Here is a 19,875-nt window from a genome sequence, read left to right as displayed (position 1 = left end):
AACACTAAAACGGTGTGCAGCATGAAATACACCAAAACGGTGCAAGTTAACACCGTTTTGGTGTATTTCATGCTGCACACCGTTTTAGTGTAATTTAACACTTTTAAATTTAGAGTGTAGCGAAAAATAGTTTTGCGATAAATAGAAACAGTCTACATTATTGTGCCTTCCTCTAGTATAATACTTTTCACAGTTGTTTTGGTTTGAGTATAGAATATCGTCAAATATCATCAAATTAATTTTTTTAGGATCAAGTTCTGCAGGATCTGGTACATCATCATCAGACTCAAAAAACTCACACACTATATCCGATTTTACACTTATATTTTTTAAAATATCATCCACTACTAAATCACTGTCTGCATTTAGTTTCTGTATTTTATCTTGCAAGCTAAACAGATTAAAAATGACATCTTTTTCTAATTTTTTATCAAATGACTTTTTCAATATTTTATACTCTGGCTGATGACTGAATTTTGTAAAAAATTTTAAAACATTATAATCCAACCAACCTTCTCTCAACAACTAATTCAAAAGCAAATTTGTTTTACCGCAACCCGACTTTCCAGCCATCAAAGATCGTATGCTTCTTTGATGGCTGGAAAGAAAACTTGTTATTGCTTCTTTTATTCTTATTTAATTTCCATGATAAATCCACTGGCTCCATTTTTTATAATGCAAAGAAATTTTTTATTTCTAAAATAAAACATGTACTGCATCAAATGTAGAAGAAAAACAGATACACTAAACTTAAGAAATTCTATAATCAAAAACAATAGTAATATGCTTAAAGGAACTTGCGTTGTTTGCGGAACAACAAAAAACAAATTTGTGACTGCAAAAAAAGGAGAAGACTTGGTCAACTCAATCAACTCGTTCACAAATAAAATAAAGCTACTATGGGCAAAGTTCCCTGGAGAAATACACCTTGCTGGTATGAACTTTGCCGGTCCGGGTACCAACTTGGATGAAAGGCTAACTTCCACCGATTCATATAAAGATTGGAGTAAGCCTGTTGACAGGGTGAATAACGCAGCCTATTATCACGATCTCGCTTACAAGTATTTTACAAATAAAAAAATGAGAAATGAAGCCGACAAAATCATGATTGAAGAGATAGATTCAATAAAAAATCCAACACAGCGTGAAAAAATGAACGAGGTAAAATCAAACCCATCATATCAACTAAAACAAAGTTTGGATTAGGTTCTTTGAACCCATATAAAGTAGGTGCTTCAGCACACCCAAATGAAGTCGGTGTAAAAAAAAACTACCAACGATCAGTGAAAAAGAAAAGAATGAAGAATTAAAATGGACTGACGAGCTTGTAAACGAACTTTATAAACCAGTTATACATCATTTTAGAAGAAGAAAAGTTATTTTAAATGATATAGATGAAATATGGGCTGTTGATTTAGTTGACATGCAATCTTTTTCAAAATTCAATAATGGTATAAAATACTTACTCACTGCTATAGATGTATTTTCAAAGTACGGATGGATTGTACCATTAAAAAGTAAAACTGATCTTGATGTAGCTAATGCTTTCAATAAAATTCTTAAAGAAAGAAGGTGCATTAAAATGTGGGTTGATAAAGGAAAAGAATTTTATAATAAGCATGTTAAATCGTTAGGCGTGCAGTTATATTCAACTGAAAATCAAGAAAAAAGTTGTTTAGTTTAACGATGGAAGAAAAAATTTTTAAGTACTTTTCTGCTAATAATGCTAAAAAATATATTGACATTTTAGATGAAATAGTAAATAACTACAACAACACAATACACTCTTCAATTAAAATAACTCCAACTGAAGCTAGCAATAAAAAGAATAAGAATATTGTTTTGTTAAATCTAAATGGAAATGTACGATTATATGGGTCTAAAGGACCTAATCCAAAGTTTTCAATTGGTGATAAAGTTAGGATAACTAAAAAGAAGTCAAATTTTGAAAAAGGATGCACACCAAGATGAACTGAGGAGGTTTTTACTGTGTCACATATTCAGTACATAGACCCACCAACTTATAAAATAACTGATAATAATGGTGAAGAAATACAAGGTACTTTTTATGAACAGGAGATGCAGAAGCTAATCAAGAAATATCTAGAATTGAAAAAGTTATTCGTAAAGAAAAAAACAAATCATTAGTAAAGTGGTATGGATATCCTGAGTCATTCAACTCATGGGTTGATAATAAAGTTTATAGAAATTTTGGAGATGCGCAAGTTGGTCAATCTGGAAGGTTTTATTTATTGTTAGGTCAGGTGTACTTTTGCGCATAAAAGTACGCACAGATTGAAAAAATTTAATCCAACTGAAAAAAAATTCAAATAGTTTTAATGGCATTCCAATAACCTCATTTTTTTGATTTTTTATGGTTATGGATACCCTACACATCAACGTTAACTCGTATAGAAGCATGATTTAACGGCAACTTTTTATATGGAATGATGACATCATAAATATTTTTATTTTTATGGTTAAATATATGCTCAATTTGTCGTGTCATAACGCGTGTGGAAAAAGTGACACTTAAAATTGATATGGTTGAACTTTGGCTGAAATATGCAAATGTGCCAGAACCGGCACTCTCTAGTAGTTATTATGAAAAATGTCTTTTAAAAATGCCAATATGGGGTTCGGCGATTTGATAAACCAAAAAAATTGTGTGATTACTTTAACACAATACAACGTTTGTTTTAACTATTAGTTGTTTGTTTTTTTTTATTATTGTTTATGTATTTCCTAAACATTTTAGCATTTGCAAACAGGACCGTGGTTAGGCTCCCTCACACCGCAGCGATTTATGGGGCTGTTTTTTATATATACGGAGCTTTTTTTTTAAGTTGTAACTAATAAGGGATATTTTTTGAAGATTTAATTGGTCATAATATTACGGTGTTATAAAATACGTTTCAAATGGGACTCAGTGATATGGTTAATTGATGGCTTTTTCTTGTTCCAGCGATTGATTTTTTGTACATAATTGTACATTGTTTATACTCTTAAACAAAAGCAATCAAATCTTATTTGGCTTTTAATTTGCTTTAAAAATGTCAAAATTTCAGTTGTAATTTGTTTAAAAACACTGACTAGTTCTTTGTTTTTGCTTCAGAGTTTTCATACAGTTAGAATAAAATGGTCTGTATTTTACAATCATTTTCTAAATTTCGAATTAATATTCAACGTGGTTCTTGTTAATAGCGTTAAAGTGGTTGTTGTTATTCAGCGTGGTTGTTAACAACTATTACGATGACCAAAATGAAAATTATTTGGGTGTATAAACCTTTACTAGAAAGTCTATCGGACTCCCATGACCCGGGTCAGAAATCGATTTTTAATTAAATAATTTATACTTACTTGATTTATAATTTTTGCAAAACTTTTTGAAAAGTCCATGTCCCAGCTTAAACATATTTGATTACGCGTTAAACGAATTGTGAAATATGTTAAGGGGGTTTAGAGTTGATTAACGGCTTTAATTGAATTTTTTCCAATAATTAAAGCTTTCACAAAAACGGAATATTTTTTTCCTAAATATAAGTTTTTGCGATAGAATTGCTTTACCGTCATTATGAGATTTTCACTCTCCGCATAAAAATATATAGTAAAACAGGGTAGAATGAAATAGAGGGTAGAATGAAATAGTTATGACTAAGCTTATTCTTTTGCTCTTAATTAATTATTGAATAAACTTTTTGCAAATATTTTTTGATTTTGTTGTAGAGAGTTTTTTTCTGAACAAGATGATATTAAACTTTAATTTTTAAAGAAAAGTTTTTTTTATAATTTGTTAAGTCTTCGAAAGCGATATGATACTTTTTTTCTTTTTTTGAAAAATGGACATAAAACTCTCGGAAACTAAATTTGATATCATCGAACTTAATAAGTATTCTGGTAAAACTTTTTACGCTGGTCAAGAATCTTTTTTCAAAATTATATTTGGTATTCAGGGAAAAAAGTTATGAGATAAAAACGAAAACGGAGACATGTGGGGTTGAATGAAATACGCGAATTGCTCACTTGTTAAATGCGGCTTTTATTAATTAAATCTCAAGTGACCAATCAATCTCTGTAAACTTTGTGGATACATTTTAAATCGATTATTATTAAATCTATTCTAATATAAAATATGCCTCAAAACAAGTTGCTCTCAAAGAAAAAAGAAAAACCATACACCGAAGAGCAAGTTATGGTTGCTCTGGCTAAAGTACAAAGCAGTGAATTTTCATTTAAAAAAACTGCTCAATCATTCAACATACCAGTAGCAACTCTTCACAGGCGTGTCTACGGCAAAGGTGAAACAATTGAGAGTGGTTCAAACACGAGATTGTCGCATCAACTTGAATCAATTTGGTAGATACGCTCATCAAATTATCCAATTGGGCTTTGGAAGAACTTATAATGACATCATCACACTAGTTACCGACTATTTGCAACACCAAGGTCAATCTCATTTGTTTTCTAACGGTACACCAGGGAAAGATTGGTATAAGTTTTTTATAAACTGGTGGAGTCATAAGTTCAGCATTAGAGCCATAAGCAATAGTTCAGTACTCAGAGTCGCTCGAAAAAAATCCACTATACAGTTGGAAATTTCATTGATGATGCTGGTAATCGTCCTGCTCCAAAAAATCTAAAAAATGTCTGTACAAAGATTAGTGCTTAAGTGGCCCAGACAAAAGTTTCGCATTCAACTCGTTGACACAAAAAAACGAAAAAATCTAGACGCACCAAGGTTCGAAGGGGAGTGTCTCAATAAACCTGAAATACTCGAGAGATTGAAAGATGCTGAGAGCAAAAAAGTAGCAAAGCAAGCTAAAAAACAACGCAAGCTTAGCTTTAATGACGAGCCGCAAATAAACCAAGCAACAACAGCGACTCCAACAGCATTAATAGCAACAAACCAAGTCAAGTGTAAAAAGTGCCGTAAAGTTTTAGGCGAAGCTTCAACAAGTCAAAATATAGAATGGTACCAGTGTGAAAATTCTAAATGCAAGGTTTGGCTTTGTCAAAAATGCATACTGAGTTTTATTGCACCAAAAAGTGCCGCAAAAGTGACAACTCAGCTCAGCCTCTAGTACCTCTCTACGACTCAACATCATTACAACAATAAAGTTTATTTTATCAGGTTGTTTTTTTAATTGTTAATATGGGTTATTTTTTTAATTTTTATTATTGGTTGCTTTTTGTTTTTTTTAATTAAGTGTTGTTTTAATTACATATAGATTTGCGTATTTCATTCTCCCCGAATGTGGGGTAGAATGAAATAAATTTTTTTTTCAATTAAATAAAGTTTCTTAAAAAACTAAAAACTTTTTTTACTTGATTTGTATATATTTAAATACAGCTCAAGTTCCTCTACAACTTTAAAAAAAAAATTTAAAAACTTTTTTCTCTTAAAAAAAAAATTCATTAAAATTCTTAACTATTTCATTTGACCCCATTTTACTCTACTTTTTTTGGAAAAATTTATTTTGCACTAATTAATATTTAAATTGCTTAGTTATGTAAAAACAAGCTCTAAATTTTCTTCCATTTTTTCAGGCGACAGGAAGCGAAGATTTGCTCCCACGGTGAACTCATTCTGTCACCAGAGACACCACATGTCACTTGTGTTCAGTATTTTGTCAGATAACGTTTGATGGGGAAAAACAAGTTGAGAAAAACCATATTAGTTTGATAAATCAGGGTCGTTAAAACCTGGAGATAAATGGTAATGTGTCACAACAAATAATTAAACAGTGCTTCGCTGACATTTGAAGTTACTTTGCGGAGAAAGACTATCTAGATATCTTATATGAACCCAAGCGTATTTTTAACTTCGATGAGTCCGTGTTTCAGTTTTTAACCAAAACTGGAAAAGTCTTGGCTGAAAGAGGATCAAAAATTGTTTCTTATGTCACGGCAGCTAAAAACAAAGAAAGAATTACAGTTTTAGATATGTAAGTTTATATCAAGTTTATCGCTAATCTTTCTGTTTTTTTTTAATGCTTTTATTATGTATAATACAGATATATAAATTGCTCTTAATTTTACATATCTTAGAGCATGATAGCTTAGTGCGAGAGCTTAGCATGAAAGCATGATAGCTTAGCCTACTAGTTTTTCTTTATAACTTTCTTTGAACTTTTACAACAGCAAATGTGGTACTGACGGATCTCTTCCTCCCCCTCTACATAACCAGAGAATCCCAATGACTGTTTACCAGTAATTGACTCCAATTTTTATAGCTGTTGATAAATCTGCTAAGGGTTATATAGATCATGAAGTTCTCTATAATTATTTATGCAGCGATTTCGACTAGTGGTTTACAGATAATAGTGTTCAAAGATCAGTTATTGTTTGGACCAAATTACATGAAATTCAGATACAATTTCATTTAGTGAAGAAGCTACCAGATTAACAAATAATTTTAATCCTCGTTACACCAAATAGCACTTATTTTATGCAGCAACTCGGCGTGAGACTATTTGGCCCTATGAAGTATGACTGGATGAAGGTTGCGGACGCTTTCCGCCTCATCAATCCTAATAAATATGTTTTAAAGAAAATTTTGTAGGCCAACCAGTAGTGGCAAAAAGGAAGCTAATGTCATCAGCTAAACCTAAGAATAAGTCTAAAAAAAACCAGTTGTACAATACACTTCTGATTCTGGTAAGAACATCTTAAAACTAGCTAAAGTCTAACTATGTATCTGTTCTTTTATAACGTAACATAAAAATATCAAGAACTTTAGGCTGGCCCAAGCCTATCACTTTATTCCATTGATACAAAATGAGTTAATTAAGTTTATCTTTATTTTTCAGGTGATACGACATCAATAGCAGGTGCAACGAAGTTTGAGCTGGTTAAGCTACATGAGTAAGGATCAAAACCAAATTTTTAGTTGTAAAGAATACAAACGTATACTTTTTTTTTGTGATATCATTCTTTTGTTTGTTTTTATAAATTTTAAATACACTAAAATCAAAACAACGACTAAAAGAATATATTTAAAAAAATATATATATAGACGAAAACTGTCGGAAGTTTAAAAACGTGAGATACTAACATGGGAAACACGCCAGTGGCCGCGGTTTTTTAGTTTTTGGGGGACTATAGCTCCCTTATTTATAATTGAAGGTCATTCGTTCTAAGGGCATCTTAAAGAGCAATCTTTTCTCTGTACGATCAAACTTCGAGACCCATAATTTATAAAAAGCGAGTGAGAAAAAAAAGTTTATATGGGACTTGCTCGAAAAGATCGGCGAATACTTGGTATTTTACCCTATCAGTCAATGATAAAACAAAGTTCTTGCGAATTTTTTAAAAGTTTGAACAGTGAACATTTTCTTTTCTCGAAAGAAGAAAGCAGTCAAAAAAAAATTTTTTGTAAAAAAATAAATTTAATTTTATGAAAGACAATAATCAGTTTGTGTTTTGTATTGAAAAACTTTTGGTTCTTTTCAAATCAAGTGTTTATCAAGCCCAATCATTTATGTTGACTGATTTCATTTTTTATGTAACTTGGACCAATTTATACTTGCAGTTTCCATAGCAATTAAATTGACTTTGTTAAGATAATTCTCAGAGGCGTGGGTATAATATAATTTTTAGAATGTTGAGAATGATATTGAATGAGGATGATTTGTGGAAAATTACTGTTGTCAGAGCTAACCTAATCCCGCCTTGACCTCTTCCTTGAACTATATCTTCTATAATCATATCTTTTTTTTTTTTTCTGGTTTTTTCATAAATTAGATCAATATTCATTAAATGATTAAAGTTTTTAAACTCTGAAAATCGTCTAGTGAAGAAACTCAGAATCAAGTTTCACTGCCCTGTGTGTCATTAATATGGCGCATTTGAAACTGGCCTCCTTTTTTTTCTACATTTTGTAGGTTTACTATTTGTTTTTACTGTCTATCACTATCTTTTTTTAATTTTTCAATTTTTCAAGTTTTAATTTTTTTTAATCAACATCAAAAAAAAAAATTTTCATTCTAAAAAAATTATTGAATCTCATCTTAAAAACACGAATATTTTTTTCATATCTGATACCATTGACAACAACAAAAAAGCCAACATAATCTTTTTGTATTTCCGTTATTATTATATTATTAACTCAAATTATTATAATTTTATTATATTTCTGTGTTTTTTTGCATAATTTAAAAAATTGCCCTAAGTTTTAATAAGCAACAAATATTCGCAACAAAAACTCCGAATAAAAATGAAAATCTTTCCATTTTTTTCCACGTTTCATGTTTTAAAAGAAAATTGTTTTTTTCTTTTTAAAATTACTTAAATATTAAAAATAACATAAGATTGTTCATTTCATAAATAATCTTCTCTACCCAATAGTCAACACTTCGGTACCCTACCCAATAGTAAACACTTCGGTACCCGATCGTCAACCGTTTGAAGTTCGAACCAAGAAGCCATTCACAAATGGCGTCGATACTTCATCGTGCCGTCGTGAAGGTTAATTCTTCAGCGTTAAGCGTTAAGAGTTAATTCTTCAGCGATTCAAATCCACGGGAGGACGAAATTCTCGAACTCGTTCCTTGATACTAAAGTACGACTAATGTCCAACCATTTAGTTTTATGGCTCGATGTTCATTCATCAATATTCACTGGATAATTTTACCTGACGATTTTATGACGAACGTTAGTCGAACATAATATGACAAGTTTTTTCTCATCCTCAGATAAGAACTTTTTCTTAACAACATAATCATTCAAAGTGCATCCTGCGTCAACAAACTTCTCCATGAAATATTTCTCATGTGAAACTTCACGAACAGTTTTTCCATGGCGTATCCAAATCAACCAGTTTCGTTTATCGATTGATCTTTTTAAGTCCTCTTTTATCGACGTCTGCGCTTCAAAGAAGCATTCCATGAACATCTTGTATTCATCTGAAGAATCTGAAGAATAGTAATAGCATATACATAAATTTATTATTAATATTTATTTGCAACAACAATTATTCAAGAAAATCAACTTAAAAGTAAATTACAATGTATCAAAAAATTGAAAACATAATATCGTGTTTAATAAATATAAAACGGATATTATTTTCTTTATAAAAGAGATCAAAACAGTTCAGATAAAAAAAAAGCCTTGCTAAAAGCAATAAAAGAGCGCGCAACTTTATTTAAAGTCGCGTGAGATTTTTGATACAAAATAATTTACTTTTAAACTGAAATAAAACATTTTCCCCTTCTATTTTTTTGCTGAAGCAACAAAAAATTATAAAAAGTAAACGAAAATATGTCAATTTAAAACGGTAACTGGAATAAAATTGTCAAAAATTGAAATTGAAAACTCGAACGTGAAATGTGGAACTTGAATTTGCAATCGATCGCTTCTCTCTATTTGTCATGATACGCTTTAAATATTCTCAGTTCTCCTGAATATTTGGAGCATCTCATGACAATTCTTGAAAGCAAGAACGTAATTGAAGTTTTTATACTTTTTTTCAACTGAACTTTCAAACAAACCAAAAAAAACTTGTTTTCAATTTTGTTAAAATTGAGAAACATTTGCTTTATGATAAAAATTTAAATTTAATTCTTATCTCTCTATCTAAACTTATCAGAGCAACCTTTTGGTTAACAGACGAGTTTGCTTCTGTTAACCAAAAAGTCTAAATGTACAGAATGCAGGTAAATTTTTTTATTTACAAGTGAAATTTCAACGCGAGGCTTTTCATTTTTAAATTTAGATTAATAGCATAAGAAAAGTAGTAAATCTGACTAAAGGAGACCACATATTGAATAAGTAAAGTAACTAAAACCAGAAACAAAAAAAAAAAAAAAAAAAAAATGTGAATCTCATTTGTTCAACGCTCAACGATTTCTTTCATTTAATCATTAAAAAATCCTAAGAGAACCATAAAATCTCTTAAAACTATATTTTTCTACCTTATTACAAAAATAGATTTCTCTTTTATTTTAAGGGTAATATAATAAATATTACTATCGAACTTCAATTTTCGTAGATTTTTAAATATTGCTGTCCGCGTATGGTACACACTAGATACAAGCTTATGTATTAACTGCGAAGTGTAAAATCCAAAACCATGCGTAGATGAGTGATTAAAAATATTCTCTGAGACATAAAAAACAGGGATTGTCACGCTGCTGCTACAAAAGATCAAGAAATATCAAAAGATCCTTTTAACTCTTTAAAGCCACACCCCAAACATTTTTATTTCTGAAAAACCCAACATCGAGTAACAATCTGTTTAACAAAAGAATTACAAAAAGTCGCCAAATATTCTTTTTGAAATTTCTAAAAAATGACATTCTATTTTCCCTTACACCCCTCATATATTAAATATAAAGAAAGATTTCTTAAAGTAACTTTTAAAGAAAACTGAACATTAAAACTGTTATATTAAAAAGCCATCTTTTTGAACTCTTGTTACATTTTCAGGGGTGGAAACTGAATGATAAATATAGTCAAGTTTAAGTTCAGATTCGAAGCGTCGTTTTTTAAGGGAACAATTGAGTTCAACAAGTCGATAAAAATACAGAATAGAACTAATAGAGTCGAAACAAAACTCCATATGAAATGAAAATTAAGCTGAAACACAGATTTGATTGAGTTTTTTGTAAGCAAAAGTTGGAAATACGTGACCTCAAAAAACTAACCAATAGTTAGTAAAATGACGAGTAAACCATGTAAGTCAGTATCTACTTAACTACTTAGATCTACTGGGTGTGCTTTACCTAAATAGCATTAACATAAAATATAGTATTAAAGTCTGTTTTGCATTAATTATAAATGGTTTCCTCACTTTCTTTTTTCTTACTACAAAAAAATACTTTTCTGGTTTTGAAGGTCTTAATATTTGTGTATGTTTTGGGAGGGGGATTAAGGTGACGACGAGTACACACCAAGGGAATTTCATATAGAATGGAGTTTCTTGATATACAAATTAGATGTAACCTAACAGGTCATTTTTCGAAGGGTGCATGTTGTTTTATTCTATTTTAAACTAATATCCTTTTTTTCAAGTGGTGCTTTCTGTTAGTAAGGTTCGAAATCGAACATTTTTCGTAACTAATATTTTATGAACTTAAAGCCGAGGTGAAAGAGCAATTAAATATCAACAACTGATGTTTAATTTAAAGCGTTACTATGGTTGTAATAGTTCCATAAGTTCTGAGTGTTTATTTTCAGTTGCAATTTCACTAAGAAAATTAGTTTTTTTTTGTAACTTTATGAAGTCAATTTCAGCAGGTCAACATGAGCTAACCATCTTCTCAGAGCAATAATTTATACTTAGCATTTGCTTTGTTTCTATTTCCGTTCAACAAAGCAAGATAAACTTAAAAGTGCTGAGGATGATCAGAGTCTTACTGCTCCAGTCATTTCAGTGATACTCATGAACAAGTTAGTAACTTCATATATTCGCTTTTTTCCAGTTTAAAAGTTCCTGAAGGTTTTTTAATGTTTGTTTTTGTTCTTTACATTATTTAGTTTAGGTTTTACTGATTTCAAGTTATTGATAAGTATTACGTAGTGTTTTGAATAATAGTCTAAAAGTAAAATCTTAAAGTAAAATCTTAAAGTAAAACCTACTTATTTTCAGAGCTGAGTTTATGTTTTGATTTGCCATTTATTGGTTAGTTCTCAAATTATTAAATCTTACTTTTCAATTCAGTAGGAGGTAAATATAGATTCTTAAGATTTTTTATGCACATACACAGCGTCCTCTCTTTTCTTAAATATTGATGGGTAGGAAAATGCTGGCTCACAGCTATATGTCTTAGGTGAGGACGAAATATTTCAGTTCAATGAAGCACAGAGTTAGGAGGGTGCAATATTTGATTAAAAAGAGCAGTAGTGTTTTCCTCGTTTTTTAATTTTTTGTGAGTTTTCAATCATCAAAAAGTTCTTAAATAAATGAAAAGATTTATTTGTAAAGAAATAGATATTTCTAAGTTGATTTTCTTTTTTTTTTTTCTGCCTCTTCTAATATGCTAAAGGGAGACAAGCTTTAAAAGAGAGGAGGGGGTGAATGGGGGAGGGGTGTTTTATAGAGAAGTAGTTTAGACAAAAAAGTTTACATAAAACTTGAATAAGTGGTTATTTGGGTATTTCACTCTCTAGAGTTGACCTACTGATAAGGTCGAAAGAAGTCGATTTTCGAAGGTCGATAAATTAAAGTTAAGTGTAAATGATTCTAGTACTCAAAAATCTGCTAACGGGCTTTTGTCACATTGAAAACTAATTTTCACAAAGAATTTCAACGGATCAATGAAAGTATAAAATCAACTCTTTTTAAGTCAAACTAGACGAACAATACTACAATTAATGTTCACGGTTTCAAATTTAGAAGTAAAATGAATGTTTATCAATATAAAACTTTACAATTGTCTTATACACAAACTAACCTATTGATCCCTAATAAATTGATAACTAATAACTATTTTCTGGAAATTTAAAAAACTAATAAAACTGATACTGAAAAAAAACAAATAAAAAAATAGAAAATATGTTAAAACTAATACCCAGCCGGCACAAGACGTATCCAATACGTATTCTATTCGTCTTATATTCGTATTATAAAGATAATACAAATTGTATACGTTTTAAATACGTATACCTGTATACTACACATGAGCTAAATAAATTGTTTGAGCTGTACTTTCAATACGAGGTACTTTTAATAAGAGGTTTTCAGTTTCCGCGTCGTAAAGCCAAATCGAGCACGTTTTATGTTGGTTAACATTTAAAGAAATGGCGTATTATCGTAAATACAGAAGATTAAATGCTGAACTTAAGAAAATCGTTAAAGAGGAGGATAGTTTTAGTTCTATTGAAGATAACTCTTTGGTTGCTGATACTTTATGTGTTAAAAATGTAGTTTCAGTTTGCACTAACGAGACGATAAATGAAAATATCGATTTTGGTGTGCTCTCTGAATCAGACAGCACACCAAAATCCTTATCGTTAGAGTCTGACCGAAGTTATGATGAATGTGATCTTGATACTGTTCCAGCAATGCATTCTACATTAGACGATGATAGTGGTCACAGTGATGATGGAGATAAAGATATTACTTATGGTCTAGTTAGTTTATCATGTAAATACAATCTGTCAAGATCTTGCATGGACGATTTACTTAAACTTTTAAGGGAAAGTGGACATTGCTACTTGCCAAAAGATTCACGTACATTGCTAAAAACTCCTAGAGAGATTGATTATAAACAAAAATGTAGCGGAGAATATATTTATTTTGGTATAAAATGTGCAGTATTAAAGCAGTTAGTTTTTCTTCCAAGTTTTCATTTAAACCATGATTCTATCAACCTATATATCAACGTTGATGGGCTTCCTTTATTCAAATCATCAAAAGTTCAGCTTTGGCCTATTTTGGGTAAATTTGATGGCTCAAATGTTTCTACTATTGCTTTATATTCTGGAACAAGCAAACCTAATTGTGTTACAGATTATCTTGATGATTTTATAAATGAAATAAATATTTTGAGAATTGATGGTATTCACTTTAATGATAAGATGTATGATGTAAAACTTAAAGCTTTTATATGTGATGCACCTGCACGAACCTTTCTTAAGTGTATATTTGGTCATACAGGTTATAATGCATGTGAGCGATGTCAAGTAAAAGGTTCTCGTGATAGTAATAGAACTGTATATAATGATGATATCAGTTATCCGCTTCGTAAAAAGGAAGATTTTAATCAATTTCTGTATATAAATAGCCATCAGGTGCAGCTATCGCCATCAGTTAAAATAGATGATTTTGACTGCATTAAAGGTTTCATTTTAGATTACATGCACTTAGTGTGCCTTGGAATTACAAAAAGAATATTAATCTTTCTAAAATCTGGTCCTAGGATATGCAAATTATCAAATTCACAGATATTAGAAATATCTGCTAAACTTATTTCTTTTAACGGTAAACTCCCTTCAGATTTTGCAAGGCAACCACGATCTTTAGAAGATTTATTATTTTGGAAGGCAACAGAGTTTAGGGAATTTTTACTTTATTTAGGTGTTATTGTTTTAAAGGGCATTGTTTCAGATGCAATATATGAACATTTTTTGACATTTAGCATTGCAATGCGTATTTTATTGTCTGAAAATGATGAATTTCGTAGTTACTATCTTGATAATGCTAACAATTTATTGGTATATTTTTGCAAGAAAGCCAAGTTTTTATATGGAAATATGTTTTGTGTATACAATGTCCATTGTATTACACATGTTCATGATAATGTAAAAAATTTTGGGTGTTCTTTAAATAAGTTATCTTCATTTCCTTTTGAAAAATATATGCAAACATTAAAGAAGTATATAAAAAACTCCAAAAGTCCTATATTGCAAGTAGCAAAACATCTTTCTGAGTTGGAGAATTTACATTTTATGAAAAACACAAAAACCCTGGTCAATAAAGTAAGTACTCGTTTTCGTGACTCGTTGTTTTTATTAGAGGACAGCACTTTCTGTTTTATTAAAGAGATAGATGGAGAAAATTGTATATGTGATACTTTTAAGAATGACCAGCTTGTATCTTTGTATAAAAGTCCAATTGATTCTAAGGAGTTAAATGTTGGTATAATAGATATGAAAAAGATTCGTTTTTGCCAAAAAATGTTATGCAAGTCAAAACTTATCCGAAAAGCTGTTGTGTTACCTTATAAAAATGGTTTTATTTGTATGTCATTAGTTCATGAATTTATTTGATTTTATTTACAAGTGATCTTTGTATAAAATAAAACTAATGTTTATAAATACAATAATTTTTTTTAATTTAATTGCAGATTTTTTAAAATATATAACATTTAACATAAAAATTGATTATATTAAATACTCCTTAAATTTTCTCAATTTTAATTTTTGTATAAATAAATCATTTTGGTATAAAAAAGATTAAGGTGGTATTAATTAAAATAGATTTAACCAACCATACTGCAATGGGGCATGATAGAAAACTGGCTTAAATAACTTTCTCTAATTCAATGATCTACTAATTAGTCAAACATAAAAACAAAATCTTTGATAATTATTTTTATATTAGCCTTGGTTTAGTTAAATATGGCAAGCAAAACTATTAAAAATAAGTTACTTTGGACAAGAGTTGTGTGGGAAGAAAAAGCTGGTTCTCAATTTGAAGATGTAATTCCAGCACATTGGGTAAATGAAAATAAGTGTGTGGTATTTTGGCCATCAACTATGTCAGTCCAAAGAGCCATTTTGGAACAAATTGGCATTGACAAAACATGGAGGAAGTTTAAATGGATTAAAACTAAAATTGTGGATGGTAAGTGGTTTGATTGTATTAATTTAATCTATATTTGTAATATATCCAGTTATAGTATATTGGTAATGATTTTTTTAGAAGATAAACAGCTCTGTCTTGATTATAATTTTACTTCTGGAGCAGAGCAATTTAGCACAGAGGAGGAGATTGATTTGGAAAATGCTGCAGGTTATAAATTTTTATATTAATAGCTCAATGCTATTAAACTGTTTTTAAATTATATGTTTATAACTATAAAATATTTTTATAACTATTTATTAGGAGTCAATACTTGTGTGGAACCTGAACTTCCTAAACCGCCAATGATCACTTTCAAGGAAAATAAAAGTATTTTTTTTTAATTATATATTTAATCATATCTTTATTATTAATGCAAGTTTTCATTCTACATATAAAAGAAGAAGTTTTTTCAACAAATGCTGTAAGTTTGTTTATAAAAAGCTTAATTCAAGATTTACCAATAGTTGACAAAAGTAAGATTATGAAATATTTGTATATATTTATTTTATTATTTATGCTTTCATTAGAATCTCACACTGTAGATTTTCATACCAATCATACAGAGTCTAGAGGATCAGTAAAAACAAAACGTCATACAAGTTCCTTTGAGTTTACGAGAGGAACGACATCAATTAAAAAATCTAGTATGGATGTTTGATAATATATAATAATTAATGTAAAGATAGTTGTTGGATGTGCTAAGATTTCAAATTGCTTGATATTTTTACTTCAAAAGGCTATTTATAATTTAAATTAAATGTATTTTTAAATAAGTTCAAAATTGCAATCCATCTAAATTACTATTTCTTTAGAATATGAAGCAAAAGATTTGCCAATTGCTAAGGAAGGTGATTTTAGTTTCCTCTTTTACAAAATATATTAAAGAGTTATGTTTGTTTTTATTTAATTTTTTCTGGCATTCTTAAATTCATCACAAGTGTTGTGTCTACATTAAAGGTAAATTTAAAATGAAAATTTTTTTACATCATGCATTTGATTTTTATACAATGAAATAAACATTGGTGAAGCTACACCATCTGGATTGGGCTTGCAGTAAAAATTGTCATGCTGTAATGGAATTTTAATAAATCACTTTACTGACGACTTAATCAAGATACCCAACAGTACTATTATTAAATATGATATTCAATAATAGTTGCAATACTCATTAATATCTTGATTAAAGTTGTCAGTAAAGTGATTTATTAAGATCCCAACACAGCATGACAAATTTTATTTGTGGCCCAATCCAGATGGTATTTCTAATTATCTTTATGAAAATATTATATCTATTAAATTTTGTTTGTTAAAGCATAGTTATACATTTTTATAGCTTATATTGGAAACCGCCACTAAATAAAATTTGAACAATACTTTAAAACGTTATAAATTATTTATAGAAATTATTAACATTGTGGCTTCAAAAGACAACAACAAAGATGAATTTTCTATGTCTGAAGAAAGTGAGTTAAATGTTTTTATTAGTTATTGTGCCATTCTAGTTGTGATTTTAATCTATATTCAAAAGAATAATCAGCTATATATAGCTGATTATTCTTTTGAATATAGCTGAATATTCTCGCATATCATTTAGAATATCGAAAGCAATCCCTAAAACTGTTAATAGAAATTAGAGATGGGATTAACCGTTTATTAAACACACCGAGTGTCAATGGAGCTATCAATATAGTTAAAGTTAATGACATTTCAGACCTACATGCTGCAAATGATGAATTGAAAGATGCAGCAATAAGGAGTAATGCTGTAAGTTAATATATTTGTTTGAAACCTAGGCATGGAGTGCAAAAAGCAAATTTGATTAAAGTTAAGTAATCTAGTTAATATCTAGTTAGGTTTATTCTACTTGTTATTTAGTAATCTAGCTGTGTTAAAACAGGAGCATTCAAGTTATATGTGACACTTTATTTTTTAGGTCCTCAACACATTATGTTGAAGTTTTTAGTGATACTAGTTTTTGGTTAGTTCTCTCTAACTTTATATACATTTTATATTGTAACATTTGTTATATCTGTTTATAGATAAAAATGTTAAAATGTGTAGGAGGAAATGATTGTGGCGAAATGGTACGCAATATTTTAGACAGGTATGTTATAATTTTGTGTTAAAAATAAATAACCCAATGTATATATTTTAAAATTTCTGTTTCATAAATCTATATGAAAAGAAATTTAAAAAAATCTATTTAAGGTTATTTAGCATTTCCGTTATGTCGAAAATGAACATGAAAGGGTCATCTAGACATGGGGAAGCAAAGATAGCATTTAAGAATTTGGAATTCTTCAGTTTGATTCAAGGTAAGAAAGTTAATTTATTTTATTGCACAACGGATATTAATATTTAATTTAATATGGTATACTTTTTTTCTTTCCATATTAATAGTTCAAAATCAAATTATTTATGTTTTAGAGGTAGTCACCAGGCAATTCAGTAACGTTACAATAAAAGCACTTACAGCAGCTATAGGAAATAAGCTAAAGAATGCCCCTGGACAACTAAAACGCGATCAAGCATCAAATTGATAATGTTGTATTGTGAAATATAATAAATTAAATATTGATATGATATATTAAGTTGTTTTTAATAAATCAAAACTTCTGTGCTGTAAAAATAGCATATATAATTTAGTTTACAAAAATATCGCATTAAAAACTGTTAATTTGAATTTGAAATTATAATTTTAAACTCACAGATATTAATGTTTTAGATAAATAATTATTTATCTAGTTTTACTTTTTAGAAAGAATATAATCTTAAAAGATTATATTCTTTCTAAAAAGTAAAATAATTTAAAAAAACCGACGCGAAAAAATATTTTTTGAGTTATCTTGCAAACATATTATTCACGTCTTGTTCGCAAATCTTAAATTCGTGATTTTATATACAAGTTTAAAACATGTTAAAAAAACGCGTCCTACGCGTATTTAAAATACGTCTTAAATTCGTATTTAATAATACGTATTAAAAGTTTGCGTTTAAGACCAATACAAGACAGTTTAAATACGTATTATTGTATTTTTAAATACGTATATAATACGTATTATATACGTCTTTTTGCCGGCTGGGTAGTTTATCATAAAACGAGGCAAACAAATAAAACTGACAAAACAGTCCAACAAGTTAACAAACGCAACTGATAAAAACAACATTTACTCTACTTTTAGTAAAATACTGAATCTTTACAATATACTGAAAGAAATGAGAGTCATTTTATTCGTAAAACAAACTGAAAAAACTCATTTCATAAAAATCTTCACTACTTCCTTTCAGCTATTAAAACTTTTTTCAAAAGAATTTCTTCGCGTGTTTTTATAAAAAAAAAAAGAGATATATTCAGCTAAAAATGCTCAATGGTATTTTGCAGGTGAGAGAAGAAAAGTAGTCAAATTCATCAATTATTTTAAATTTTTGGCGCGGGAACGAACCGATGAAATGTTCTCGAAATTAAAGCAATCACATTTTCAAAGAATTGATCATGTAAAATCTTCCCTAAATAAATTAAAATAATAAATGATGCTTACCAAAAAACAAATAATCTTTTTTTGGTACCAAATCTAAAAACAAAAAAGCACGATGTATGAAATCTTGTTTGAGAAAAAACTTATTTAAATAGAAATGAAAACAAAAAAATAAAGATGAAACAAATAAAAATCATTTATCCTGTAGTTCAGCAAAAATTCAAAAAGTGATATTTAAAAATTAATATTTTTTTGGCAAAAGCAATCAATACTTTAATCTCTCTGCAGCTCAATATTTTTGTAAGAACCTCCCAAACATTTTTTATGTGGCTTTTAAAAGCACAAAGTAGCTTTAGAACACTGACCTCATAGTATGCAGATTTGATTGAACAAATGAAATTAACTTATTGCAACTTTTAGTTAAAAATTATTAGGCTTTTAATAAACATTTTAAATGTTTAATGAAATATTTTAAATGGCTATCGAAAATTCTATTTCAAAAAATTTTTTTATACAACTTTGCTATTTAATTGTCCGACTAATCTTTCTTCAAAAGAATTAACAGCTTTTTTAACTTAAAGATTACAGCGTTTTTAAAATAGCACATATTTTTTATTTCAAAGTTCATTTAGTCAAAACAATCGAACAAAGTTGGAAAAAAGTTGAACAAGAAAACAAAAACAAAAAGAGACATATTATATGAAAATTTTAGATAATGGCATAATACCTTTTTTCTTCTCTCTTCTACTTGTATTTTGTAAATAAAGAAATGTAATATCTGTAACTAGATTTATGTTACAGATATTGCACAATTATTACACACCAAACTAATTATGTTTATGTTTTTCCCTTCAATTTAAGTTATTGTTTTTGAAAAAAAAAATTACGTGTTTTGAATTTCATTGAATCATCATCATCGTCATCGTCATCGTCATCATCATCATCATCATCATCATCATCATCATCATCATCATCATCATCATCATCATCATCATCATCATCATCATCATCATCATCATCATCATCATCATCATCATCATCATCATCATCATCATCATCATCATCATCATCATCATCATCATCATCATCATCATCATCATCATCATCATCATC

The 19,875-nt window shown here is 29.0% G+C and overlaps 3 protein-coding genes across 4 annotated transcripts in view; 2 read left to right on the top strand and 1 right to left on the bottom strand.

The window, feature by feature from the left end:
• Window positions 1-8,074: 8,074 nt before the first annotated feature.
• Window positions 8,075-19,875, bottom strand: part of LOC149894028 (NACHT, LRR and PYD domains-containing protein 10-like) — a 60,103-nt gene continuing 48,302 nt past the window's right edge. Inside the window, exons 5-6 of the mRNA XM_090076611.1 lie at window positions 18,826-18,858; window positions 8,075-8,912 (exon numbers count right to left, since the gene is read on the bottom strand). Coding sequence (XP_089932737.1) covers window positions 8,629-8,912; window positions 18,826-18,858 — 317 coding nt within the window. The 3' untranslated portion in view covers window positions 8,075-8,628. The remainder of the gene's footprint in view (window positions 8,913-18,825; window positions 18,859-19,875) is intronic.
• On the top strand, window positions 11,951-14,719 carry LOC149894031 (uncharacterized). Its single transcript, XM_090076612.1, has one exon. The coding sequence runs from the start codon at window positions 12,739-12,741 to the stop codon at window positions 14,707-14,709; it is 1,971 nt and encodes a 656-aa protein (XP_089932738.1). The 5' UTR covers window positions 11,951-12,738; the 3' UTR covers window positions 14,710-14,719.
• LOC145186830 (uncharacterized) lies at window positions 14,788-17,869 on the top strand. 2 transcript variants are annotated; one of them, XM_090076622.1, is made up of 10 exons: window positions 14,788-15,286; window positions 15,365-15,454; window positions 15,548-15,613; window positions 15,850-15,930; window positions 16,099-16,134; window positions 16,687-16,749; window positions 16,881-17,050; window positions 17,326-17,390; window positions 17,495-17,601; window positions 17,714-17,869. In XM_090076622.1, the coding sequence occupies exons 1-10, from the start codon at window positions 15,061-15,063 to the stop codon at window positions 17,824-17,826; spliced, it is 1,017 nt and encodes a 338-aa protein (XP_089932748.1). In that variant the 5' UTR covers window positions 14,788-15,060; the 3' UTR covers window positions 17,827-17,869. The 2 variants fall into 2 exon arrangements, with proteins under 2 accessions (XP_089932748.1, XP_089932747.1); XM_090076621.1 differs by having other exon boundaries at window positions 15,814-15,930.

The sequence above is a fragment of the Hydra viridissima genome, unplaced genomic scaffold (genome assembly GCF_058129835.1).
Source record: "Hydra viridissima isolate aposymbiotic clone 2 unplaced genomic scaffold, HvirCarnegie_v1 scaffold_1, whole genome shotgun sequence".
Taxonomy (NCBI): Eukaryota; Metazoa; Cnidaria; class Hydrozoa; order Anthoathecata; family Hydridae; genus Hydra; species Hydra viridissima.
This window is presented reverse-complemented; position numbering and strand designations above follow the sequence as displayed.